General features: G+C 39.1%; 1 protein-coding gene across 1 annotated transcript in view; it reads right to left on the bottom strand.

Annotated features, from left to right (window-relative positions):
• CASP7 (caspase 7, apoptosis-related cysteine peptidase) overlaps window positions 1-5,557 on the bottom strand; it is a 20,379-nt gene extending 14,822 nt beyond the window's left edge. Inside the window, exon 1 of the mRNA XM_009881568.1 lies at window positions 5,445-5,557. Coding sequence (XP_009879870.1) covers window positions 5,445-5,557 — 113 coding nt within the window. The remainder of the gene's footprint in view (window positions 1-5,444) is intronic.
• Window positions 5,558-13,258: the final 7,701 nt, after the last annotated feature.

The raw sequence follows: 13,258 nt of genomic DNA, 5'->3' as shown, positions 1-13,258 counted from the left end.
AAAAAAAAAAAAGTAAGATGAAGCCTGTCTTATTTATCATAGGTACTAAGAGAAATTAACAGGTCCATACATATTGCTGCTGCCATATGGACTGCTTGGAAAATGAGTCAAAATAAAGCAACACACCCCCCTTTCCCGCCCTCCCCCTCCCCCCCCAAATACTCTTTCTGAGAGAACACTCTGGCTAGGATTAGCGATAGCAAAATGCCAGTAGAGTTATAATTAGCTCAGTATAAGCACTGAAATGAAACTCTTTTAGAGTATTCATTCACGAGATTTCCAAACAGGTGGCAGAGAAGGAAGGAGATAAATAACATGCTACAGTACCTTGGCTCATCATCAAATGGTACGCCACACTGCATCTGAAAACAGCTTCAGCTTGTCCTCGAGGGCAAGACTAACCTTCTTTGCTAATGCTAAGAGCCCACCATGCTCAGGGTTACATTGGCGAGGGAAACAGGATGCTCTCTGTGTTCAGGCCCAAAGATTCGCATGTGTCAGCAGTGGGTCACGCTGGACGTTTCTATGGGGCTATTCAAACCCTCACAGCTATCACCCTGCAAGCTGAGGTCATGCAGGCCTGACCTACCTTTGCTGACAAGCGGAAAACACGCTCCCATCACTCTGATTCTATCACTGTTCCTGTGTAAGAGTGTAGGAAAATATAGCAGATCTTGACATGGAGGTGGGACAGCAGACTTCACTTTTCAATATGTCTGTCTTCCTTCTCTCAAAACCTGATCCACCATTACTACAATATTTACACAATGAATATTTCTAAGAAAATAATGCAAATTAACACACAGTTTACAAAACCTCTTTGTATTCTAATTCATAGAACTATTTCCTATATATTTACCCTTGAACAGTTTTGGTTTATCAGAAATTTGGCTTAATTTGTTTTTGATTACTTTGAAAGCTTAAAAATGACACTACATAATAGCTTTCCTCCAAATTTGGTACAATGAGAGCCCAGAGTTTGTTGTAACGAAGGAAATAAATTACTAAATGAAAAAGGAATTAAGATACTTGACTCACTGTTGTGATTGCTAGAGATACAGTTCATGGATAACCCAGTGTTTCCTGTGCTTCACAAGATAAAGTCTCTAAGGAGACTGGAAACAAATATTGACTGTGAATTAATGACTTCTTACACTTTTGACCAGATACTATTTCAAGATACTTGGGCATTTCCTATATGGTTCTTCCAGTAAGTGTCCAAGGGAAAATACAAACACTGACCACAATTTTTGTTAATTGCTAAATACTCCTGCAATGTTCTTCAGAAGCTGAGTAATTAAACAATAAAAAAAAAAAAAGGCTCACCTCTAGCTTAAGACAGTAACGAAAACGAAACATCCCTGTTGCACTATGTTAAAATCTCTTTATTGTCTTTGTAGGAATAAACATTAACAGATTATAGATGCCAGAACCTATTGCTTCTGAAATTTTATATTAAAAAAAAAAAAAATTAAAGTGATACTGTCCTAGACTTTGGAGTTATGATAGTAAAGGGAAAGATCATTATCCATTTACAGGACAGACTGAGGCGCACAGTGATTTGATTAGAGATATAAAGGAAACCTGAGGCTGAATGAAGAGTTTGGTTCAGACCTCCGAGTTGCACCCCAGAGCATAACTTCAGATGATTACTCAGCTGTTGTTTGTTATAAAGTAACTTGTTATTTTTATTCTATCTAATTTAAGGATAAAAGAGATGCTTTTCTTAGCAGTAGTTAATTTTGAAAGGTCTGTAATATTCTCTCAATGAAAAACCTGTAACAGAACTGTATTTTTAATTTTAAAACTGTAAAACTTATGATAAAAAAGATGAGGTATAATTCAAAGCATCATCTGGACTTGAACACACTAATTTCAAGGCAAAACAGCTGATAAACACCATACAAATGAAAAGAAAAGCTACATATCTGTGAATCTTTTTGATCTAAGTGCTAGTTTACAAACCTGGTAGATATCATAACTATGTAACTATCATAACTATTGAACTACAGGAGGAAAGATACACATTGATGTTTCCAGCAAACTTTCAAAGTAATTGAAACAAAAAGTCTCAAACTTTATATTGGCCTGACTTGGTAGAAATAAATACCTTCTAGATGTTTTGGGTTTGCAGTGTTAAACAGCGGAAGTACTCATGGTGACTATACATCAGTGTACCCTACAAGCCTCTGCAATTCCTCAGTGGGATTTTAATACAATATATTTCATGTTTCTTCATTAAGGCCACTACAGAATCACATAGTTTCAATTTTAAGTAGGTATTTGTAAGAATTCTTCAGTATATATTTAAATTATGTTTCCTATTTCCAGATAAGAAGGGGAATGTTGACTGTAAAACAAGACAGTAGGGTTGGAGTAGACAAAAGTAACCAAAGGACAAATTGTTCTATGCAAGTAAATTAGAATAAAACTGGTACCCAGATACTATTAGGAACAACCCTCTTCTGCATTATACTTCTTCACTGAAGCCCACAGTCATCATTATTGACAGTGCAAGTGCTAGTCTATCAAGCCTTGGGAATTTTCAGATGCAGCTTTTTTTTAAAAAAACACTTTCATTAGGAGTAAGAGAAATCTTAGCTCTACTTAATACGTTCAAACCACAATTTTATTCCATTTCATGTTACATTATGTTTCCTGGATGCTAAAACAGGTTTTCTGCTATCAATCTCCCTAACAGAGGTCTCCAATAAAAGACAAAAGATACCAAATTAAGACATTAAGTCATCCTGTGGAGAAATAAGACTATTTTTAAAGCCTTACACTTGAAAGTGTAACAGGAGCACATACAGCATAAAAAAGAAAAATTTATATGGGAAAAATTCCAGTAGTTTCTAACAATCACATAAAGAATTAAAATACATGTTTGAAATGCTTAGCGCAATCTTTGCTTAACCATGTTTTAAAACTTAGTTGCACGCAGGCTTGCTTGTACCCACCTATTTCTGCTTTATTAAACAAAACTTTTTGCTCAACTGCAACGATCCCTAATTTTTGTCCACACTTTTGCAGTAAATAAAATTGATACCTTTCTGCCATCTAGTGGGTAAAAAAAAACCTACACCAAACACCACCGGCACATGTTGATTCAAAACCTCTCTTTCAACTTTTTTGCCCACCGAACAGTTTTTCCCACCAACATTAACTAAGTACTAGCACTTTTTCAAAGAAAAGGAAATAGGTAGAAGACAATGCCCTTAAACTGTGGTGCAGTCAGAAGAACCTGCCCAACCTGTGGCTTGTTCTGAGCTTCATGGCCTCCGTGGTAAAGCATGCTCACAAACTTCTCAGAGAGAAATACACTGTAGTGAAGAAGATTTTCACTTATTTCTACTTACTGCTTTTGCTACATAAATCTCCAGCCACAGCCAGAGAATGGTGAATTGGAGCTGTGAAGCTACTGGAAACAGCTGGCCTTCCTACAGGGCTTTGAATTCAGTATTTCACTGCTCTGTTCTCTTAAATGAAAATTGATGTGCTTATTTAACAATATAAGCTACATGTTTTCCTATTGAGGTTATATATTTTAAGCAAAAATAAATTAAATACTATGTAGAATTTCACTGAAAGTACTGCATAGCTGGTAAAAAACGGGTTGCTAAAACAAAACGAGACTATAAAACTGTAGTCAATCTAAAGCTTTCTAGAAATCTTGTTTTACAAGTATTAATTTCGTGTCGTCAAATTGAAGCCTTGGCAATCAAGACACTGAGCCATTACATCTTACCGGCTGTTTTAAATCTACTGCATGAACTTTTCATTGGATGCCCCCCAGATTTCCTGTGAGGCACAAAGAATGATCATTCTCTATTCACTTTCTCCTCCATTACATCACGATTTTAGATCATATCCCATCTTCCTTTATCCTCTCACATTCCTCTCCTATCTTCTTTCAGGCCAAAGAGTTTTAATTTCTATAAGACAAAGACCTTGTCACTGTGCTTGGACTTTTAAGACCTTCTCTGTCAGCCAGCTCATTCTTCTTTGTGCCATCATCACTTTCTTCAAGAAACTCTGATAGATTTCTCAGACCTATTTTTTTTTCTACAAAATCTGTGTTGAGTCTTCTCAATTACCTCATATTTAATCTGAGCAATTTTTTACTTCTAAAGAAAAATGTTTCAAATTCTATCTTCAAGGAATTCCCAAAAGATAAATGCCTCAAACTGATGCGTAGCCAAATTATTTCAAAAATTTCTTTTAGGAAAAAAAGTGATAGAAATGCTGATTATGGACTTTCCTTCAGGAATGATTAACTTTGAGTTGCATAACTTAATAATCATATTAGCATATCACCTCTTATAAAGAAGACCAATTTAGATACTAAACCAAACATTTTATAAAGTTTAAAAGAAACCTTTCAGAAATGTTTGGCAAGACTTAGAAACAAATGTTACATTGTCTATTTTGCATGATGTGGTTCTGTTAAAATTAATAATAGACATACACATCATAAAACACATTTCAGGAATGAAAAAATGAGACCAAGTAAAGTTATTTGCTTAACAGCACATCAAAAGTCTTCTAAGACTAAAGCATCTTCACTTCTCTCACAGATTTGTTACCCCCATTAGATTCATATAATAAGCTGCAAAAATAAAATTATATTCTCCATGTACTTTCTTGGAATTATACTGTTCACTTGAATGTGAATGTCCAATAGCAAAAAATCAAAACCTCTCTGTAAATACAATAGTCTTTGTAATAAACACCTTTAATAAAATCTCTCTAAGTCCATGAAGTTCACAATGTGAAGTAGCCATTTGCCAACATTCAATAGTACTTGTAAATTTTGCATGTTTATTTTTCATCTTCTGCATTTTCAATCACATTTATCTAGTGTTTTCAGGAGTACAGACAAGCAGTACATAGTTCTTGCTTTCTATACATTTAATGAAAGTAAGCTTATGCTTCAGTGAGACTACTGTGTTTTAAAATGAAAGGCTTTTAATTCATTCTGTAACGGGTTACATGTCTAGACTCAGTGAGGCTTCTTTGTGCTACAACCTAGATGGCACATCCAGGCTTTAAACTAACTTAAATAGTCAGCAGGGGATTCCAATGATGCAGGAGATCAGCTGAACTGAATGCAGTAAAACAGATAATTAATGGCATATTGAATTCCCAGCTCAACCAAAGGGCAACATTTAAGATGAGGGACTCTAACTGATGCTAAATGAACTTAGTGGTCTCTTGACTACCCAATAAGGTTTATGGGAGATACCATAGGTCTCCCAATAGGAAGATACTATAGAAAGATGGCTTTAAGGTACAGACTAGATACATTAAACATATACAACATAAACCATCTCCCTACCCAGATCATCTATGCATTGAGGACATGGCAAACTAAACACCAAAATGCCATTAGAAAGGTAGTGTCAGATAATACAACAATAACAGGAATAAAAGTAGTAACCTACTTTCCAAAAAGTGAGAATCTGCTACTTCTGTCTGGCCTTGCATCGACGACATCGTCGTGAACTTCATCACCTCTCTCTTGAGTGGAGTGATCAACATGCTGATCTCCTGACATCTACAAATACAAGTACAAGAATGTAACTACCCCTCAATGAACACTATCATTTTAGAAATTCTTCTATAAACCAAACCGTTAGATCAGATACATGTGAGGTTGTTAGTCGCTTGTACTGTATAATACTTCATTAAGTAAGAGTGGCTATAGATTTCTGGCCCTGAATTTAATGACATTGCACATGCTTAGCTGTCTGTATCACCCTGTGGCAGTTACCAGAAGTGACTTGTCTAATATTGCTCTCAAAAATGCAGATAACAATGAAACTAAAAATCATTTTATGGTGAAAGATCTTCTGACTAATTCCCAGAATTTTTTTCATGGTCTGGAAAGAAGTATGTTGGGAATAAAGCAAGGACAACTAACATCAAAATATTTGTAACTGCAATCCTACCCAGTACTAAGGCACCCAGAGAGCTCCTGTATTTTCATTTGCATATACACAGTCAAATGTGCATAAGAGAAAACCCTGTATTATCTCTGTATTATCTTCCACGGGTGTGATCTTAAGTTTTCATTTTCCTGTTTTGTCTATATCAACACTTAATACAAATGTTATATTCCTCTAATGATTAATTAATACATGTGTACAGTTGTTAGGGAAAAAAAACAGTTGTGAAGTGTTTCTTGGAAATTAAAAGATATTTTTATTACATAAAGCAGCCTCTTACACAAATTACTGTATTTCAGCCAATTTTTTTTTTTTGGCTACTCCAGTGTAAGCTTGAAACATCTTCACTGATCTCAAAAACGGCACAGAGCACTGCTAGACAACAAGGCCTAGCTGATCTAATGACTTTTTCCTGAAGAAAAAAACAGCTTCTCTCTCCTCTTCTTCAATGTACCAAGCTGCCTACTCAGGAAGGTTATTTAGATCATTAATGCCGCAGAAAACTACAAGAAGAAAGGAGTCATTTTTCTGGCAGCGCAATGGTCCGCAGCAGCTGAGTGCGGGGTGAGGAGAGCAGCGGAGAAGGCAGTGTGGAGCCCCACCACCGCTGGCGGTGGGATGCGCTCAGCCACCTTGTCCTGCTCGGGCCCCAGGTTTTCACGAGGAAAAGCAGCCCCTTCCCCATATTTGAGCAGATTAAGCTTGCTTTTAGAATGCCTGTACTCAGAAGAGTACACGTTTACACCTAGCTTGCAAACCACCCTGGTGGCCTTGCAGCGGCAGCTCAGAGGAGTCCCGCTGGGCCCTGTGGCGACATGGCCACCAACACTTCCCCAGCACCGGCCCGGGACACCGACTGAGGCTTTTGAGCTCCCTGAGAGCAACAGCAGTTCCTGAAAGCTGGAGTCTAGATTCACCTTTGACAAACAAACACATTTTTTAACCATATCTTAAAATAAAATAAAAAAAAAAAGAAGAAGAAAAAGGAGGAAGGGGAAAACCAGCTGGCAAGTCCATAGAGGAAAAAAAACAAGGGAGGAAAGGGTGGCTGGAAAGGCACTGATAACTAGTTATTCTTCACAGCCTCGATACCAAGGATGCACCATCTTTTAACACAGGAACTCAAGCAGCAGAACCCTATCCTGATTTCAGCTAGGATAGTTAGTTTTCTTTCTAGTAGCTGCTGTGTTTGGTATTTGGTATAAGACGACTTGATATTGTATATTGTTTTAGTTGTTGCTGGTAATATTTGTATTAGTCAAGGACTTTTTCAGCTTCCAAGAGAAGCTGAGAAGGGAGCGTAGGCAGGACAAGCTGGTCAGGGGGATATTCCATACCACACACATCACGCTCAGTAGACAAATGGAGGCTGCCCCATGGGCAGGGATCCACGATCGCTGCTCAGGACAGGCTGGGCAACCAATCATTGGGTATTGTATCATTTTATTTTGTACATCCTTTTACCATTACTATTATTATCATTACAATTATTATCATGATGATGACTATTATTATTACTTTCCTCTTCTGTTACTGTTGTACTAAACTGACTTTTTCTCAACCCACGAGGCTTTTTTTCCGTCCCCTCTTCTCCCTACCCCGTTCCGTAGCAAGTGGCTTCGTGGTCCTAGTTGCTGGCTGGGGTTAAACCACAACAAGCCCATAGCGCAGAAATTAGTAGTGGTGTATAGCATTAAGATAAGTACTGATCTCTCCTCCTAACATTTTAAATTTTAAGTTTTCTCAGTATCTTTATCAAGAACAGGAGCCGGGCCCTGCCCCCGGGCCCCCTTCGCTTCCCGGGTCGTGACGGCTTCATCACAGCAAAAAGGGAACTGCCACTTCTTAATAGTTGTGCTCCGTCACCCCACCCCCGAAAAAAGAGCCTTAAGTTTTATGGTGGCACGAGATCTAAGGAAATTTTCTCCCGTATATAAATTTCAGTGGCATTTCGTTATCTTTCCAATTATTCAGTGTGTTGCATCTCTGCTAATTACAACATCCTACTGTGTAGCCGTTGCATCAGGCCCAGCAGTCCAGTACACGGACTGAAGATAGGCACAATCTTGCTAATTACTCCTGGATGCGGGCTCCGATCCTGCACAATCATACACCTGCCCAGCAGTGCGTGGTGTTTAACATTCACTACCTGAAGAGAATTACATCAAAGCGACATTTTTCAGTGTTACTGCCTCATAATTGGCACATAACACAGGCATGGTAGCAAACAGCCTTTTACTTTGCGACAGGTCACTGCTTCGATGTGATGGAGGAGCGTCTGAACGGCGCGGCGGCTCTTGCCGCGTGTCCACATGCTGCTGATGGGGCTGGTCTCTGCTGCCTGGGATGGTGCCTGTAGCTCCTGGTTGGATACATAGCCAAAGTTTTCTCCTGAAAATCAGACTAACAGAATCCCATCTTCCCTCTCATGCCATCTGTTAGCTGCTTCTTTTCAAGAAGCCAGCACCACTTCCAAATCTATAACGGATCATTATGGACAACAGAGATACTGTAACTGTATAGATCTTCAAGTAAATGCATGGAGAGAAGATGAGGGAGACTGCGCCGTCACCAGCAATGACAGGCAGTGTCACCTGAACTTCAGGATATCTAAATGTGCTTTCCTGACGATGTGTATGGGGGTTACCTGGAAAATCCAAAAGCTACTTGCCAGCTGTGACTTTCTATACTTTGATGAAAATCTTTATCCATTGCCAACTAGTCCCCACAGCCAAATTAGCAGATCTAGAAATGGCTTTTTTTCTAATAGTCATTGTATTGCTATTGAGAAAGTGGTATTGTATAATGCTTGCCAGTTTTCAAGAGATTACTAATAGATTTGTGTGTGGGGAATTTCTGACTCAAACTGTTGATGAAACCCCTATTTTTATTTCCTTTTCATGTCAGTTGCTGGCATTCACAAAGAGAAAGGTTGATTCCTCAGTGTGCTGCACTACCTTTCTTAACTACATGTTAGATTAACCAATTTTAATGCCATATAAGGTGCTAGATTTTTCAGAAAATCTTGCTTGTTTTCAGTAATGAGTAAGGGAGAAATTCAAAAGATAGTAGAAGTAGAAGGAAGTACCTTGCTTCAGGGCGTGGAGTGATTGCTACTCGGGGAAGGGTCAGGGAGGAAAAAATTTCTCATGTATAATATTGCACAGCTGGCTATATGCTTTACTGAGCAGTGTGATACCTATAGCATCAGCATTCCTTTTCTTATCCCCAGAAACTCACTCTACTCCCTGAAAACATTAACAATGAAGCCTTTGAGTGGATATTTGCATTGTAGAAAATAAGTGTTTAACTACCAAGTAAGCAGCTGCAGGATGACAATGGAGCATGCCTTTGGGAAATTGAAAGGTAGATGGCAGGTACAAACTAGAAGGCTTGAGGCAACTAAATAGTACCTGTCTGGAATAATAACCATGTGCTGTGTTTTGCACAACATCTGTGAAAACAAGGATGAGGCTTTGCTGAGACCTGGGAGACAGGTGTGGGGATACTTTCAGGATGGAGAATTTGAGCGACTCGTAAGGTTTTCCCTCCTAAATGACAGTTGTTAGAATTTTATATATTTTACAAGAAAGGATGGATGGTTTTGATACGCTGCAGGGAATATGGGGGCTGTGCAGTGTGATTTGGCACACCACAGCTTCATGAAATTCGGTAGAATAATGTGTCTCAGCTTGGTATATGTGTTTGGGTGGTATTTCTCTGTAATCAGGCAGGGATCATCTGTTGCACATGCCATGTTTTACAAGTTTTAAACTTGGGTCATTTTTAGGTTGTAATACATGATAAATGGGAACATTTGGACACTGGAGGTCTCGTTGTATGCACATGGGCTGTGCTGTGCATGCTTTGCACACATTTCTTCAAGCTTTCATCTTAAACTGTAGCACATCCTCACCAGTTCTTTCCCTGCTCTGTGAGTGATGCTGCCTTGGCCTGTTGGTTCTTTTTTTCCATTTCTCTCTACTCCCTGTCTCGCTTTCTCTTGCTCTATTAGAAGCATTTGCAAAGTCCCCATACTCTCAAGTTTTCCCGACACTGGCAACAAAGGGAAGTGTAAGCACAAATCCTTTTACTCATGAAATGTAAACAGTTGTTGGTTGTTTTCCAAAACAGCAAAAACGTATAAAGCTACCATACAAGTTTGGAAGGCAGTCCCTTCGAGGTTTTTCTTCAAGTCTTGGGAGATCCCGGTGTTGATAAATCTTTTCCAGCTTCCTTTCGATATTTTTACAAGCTGAATTTGCTACTAAGCTAAAGTCGATTAACATGGACAGGCTAGCTGAGACGAAAGGCCCTGAGCCCAGGTAACTAATTAACCACGTGGTTCAGAGAAGGTTATGATGAGGCTGGTCTAGTGTTTGAACTTCTACAGGCAGCTTTTAAAAGTGGATAACACCCCCAGTCTGTGTAGTGACACAGCACCTCAGCACCTTTTTTTTTTTTTGCAAACAGAGGGAAGATAGGGTTTCGTAATTTGTGGTGTCTGGCTTCCCGCGATTCATGTGGCTGGAAGGGCAGAGCCGCTATTCAGGAGTGACAGAGAAGGTGGGCCTGACTTGAATCTCTGTTAAGAGGTTACTTTGTGTAACTAATGTGTGCTTTTTAGATGCAGATTCAGGATGCAGACATGCTCCAAGTTTTCTATGCAGTTAATTCAATGAATTTAAGGAGGTTGGAGAGGTAACAATGTTTCTTCCTACTAATTTGCACTTTCAAGGTACGGTCTCCTTGTACTTTACAAGTAACTGCAGTACTTTTAAACCACATTGATTAAGGTTCTACTGTTAAGTAAAGCCTTTTAAGATTTTCATTGATATCAAAAAGCTTTTATGGGGCCTTACTAAAGGAGGAAAAAAGCCACAATGAGCTTTTAACTGAAGAGAAAATGTCTTGCTAAGATTTGTCAAGATAACAAACTTGTGCTGGTTTTGTGATTTAATTCCTTGCAAGATCAAAATGCAGTGCGTACTTTGTAATGAGACCATACAAGGCTTGTTTTTCAATAAACTCTCTTTTCTGTTAGCAACTCGGTTTTAATCCAGGGGGGTGAAGAACAAGCCGTGCAACGGGACAGTTTTGAGGTGCTCAGAAATGGGGAAATCTTCAATAGACTCCAGCAGAACTGGTGGACAATGGATGTGAGGGAAGTAGCGTGCCTGGGAAAGACAGTGGCTGTAGAAGGCATTGTGGCTTACCATGCCTTTCTTCTTGAACATGCTGTAACATGGGAGAAGCAGGAGAACTTGGAAAATGTGTTTGCTGACTTCCAGCCAAGCTGATAACATGTGCCGCTGTGAAATGAAACAAACAGGCTTCGTATATCTTGAAATGGAGTAATTTTTATCTGTGAAACAGAGGGCTTCTAGCTGTCTGGCAGGCCTCTTGGAAGGAATATGTGGTCTCATTCTTCTCGGAGACTTCTAGCATGCTCTCTGGGTGCACAGTGCGTATGGGCTGTGTACACTGATGCTCCGGGCTGGGAGTCCTGTCCAGATCATAGGATGAATTCCTGGATGAATGATTTGTTCTGTAGTTGTGAAGTCTTAATGTTTTTTTGTGTGGTTCGGGGATGTTCTGCTTTCAGCACCTCTCAGAACTCATTTCAGGAGGGCAATGCATTGTCTGTGCTGGGACAGGAGCAGGTTATGCATCTTTTTTCTTGCCAAAGTGTGAGACAATGGCTCTAGCATGGATTCAGTATAGAATGAAGACAATTAGGACTATCTAGAAAATATACAGTATGGTGACTCTTGGAATAGATGAACACAAAGAGGCAGCAGCTGGTAGTGTGTCCAGTGCTAAATAAGGAGGGGACAGCCTGGTCACTGTGACCCTAATATAGGTCACTTGCATAAACAGAATGGCAATCTGGGACAAGATGGAAAGCTTTGTGAAAAGGGAACTGGAAGTCTTCCAAACTATTTTGGTTCACAGGTGTGAGCAGGGTAAATATTATTGTGATGTAACTTAGTCAACATAAAATTGCTCTTGATCCCAAAAGGAATAACATGAGGTAACTCAGCAGTTATTTTAATACAAGAAATTATGTTCTGTGAACTTTTTTTTTTTTTAATGAAAAGCTTTCTGTGTATATACTGATATTAGTTACTTACTTCGAAAGGCCTCAAGTGTTTTCAGGACTTTGTGCCATACCCACTGCTCTTCAGATTAGAGACTCTATTTTCAGTGCACCAGTTGCTGACAGAACATTGTGCCAGTACATTGTCAGCATTCAGTAAAAGTAGTAATAATAAGTTAAGCAGAACTGCGTATCTCCATGGAGAGATGAATAGGAGCATACCCAGAAGGTTTAGACAAAAATGATTTTGATTGAATTGTTTGTAATTTATAGAAAGGAAAGTGCTTAGCAATATCCCAGGACTGCTGCAGGCATGGGAAGCGGTGCAGGTGTGTGGACAACTAAATAGACTTATACTTGGATTGAGATAACTCTTAGCTGTGTCCCAGGGTTCTGAAGCCCCGCAGCTGGAGGTATTATGATTAGGTGAGATGTAAGTCTCAAATCCTCACCATTTGTAGCTGGTAGAATTTAATAGCTTCTTTTGTTTGGAGCAGGCTTCACAACCCTAATAACTTGCTTGAATCTTAATATCAGGCATAATAATTCCTTATCGTTATTTAGCTAAGGAAATTTTATATTCTGATCTATGCTTGTCTGCTCTTTGTGAACACTGTTAAATAGATGCTTTGTTCATTCTATTCAAAAGTAAATGGTTCTTTTCTGAAGTTTTTCCTGTAGGAGATCGATGTTTGGATTTGTACCCATCATATTTAGAACCCTTTGAGATAAGAGGCTCTGCCCATTTCACTGTGCATCCTCCTATACCTGGTGATGGAGTGGTAGGTTGATGAAACAGAAAGACATGAGAAATGAGTGTGCTCTGCTCTGCTGCCCATAATATATGAGGTGAAACTGAGCTGGCACCAAGGGAAAAAAAAAAACTTGGCCAGGACAGTGACGTTGTACCTCTTCTAGATCCAACAAAGGAAGCTCCAAACTGATCTCTGGCCTGTGTCTCTGGTGGTACCTCCTTCTAATATGAGGCTATTCCCAGACACAGAGTAGTCCTCCGTGAGGTCACTTGCTGCGTGTCAGGGTGAGGAAAGTCTAGGATAAATTGCTGCTGCTGTATATACTTTTCATCCTGAGCTTATGACAACTGGCTTTACAGCAAAACTGAAATACTAAATGGTCAGACTAACATTCACATGGACATGATTCGTTTCTGTGAGTTCATTCTTCTATTTAGAGAAAGATATTGCTACCC

The sequence above is a fragment of the Charadrius vociferus genome, unplaced genomic scaffold, assembly GCF_000708025.1.
Source record: "Charadrius vociferus isolate BGI_N301 unplaced genomic scaffold, ASM70802v2 scaffold282, whole genome shotgun sequence".
Classification (NCBI taxonomy): Eukaryota; Metazoa; Chordata; class Aves; order Charadriiformes; family Charadriidae; genus Charadrius; species Charadrius vociferus.
The sequence above is the reverse complement of the archived record's forward strand: the minus strand, read 5'-3'. Positions and strand labels throughout refer to the sequence as shown.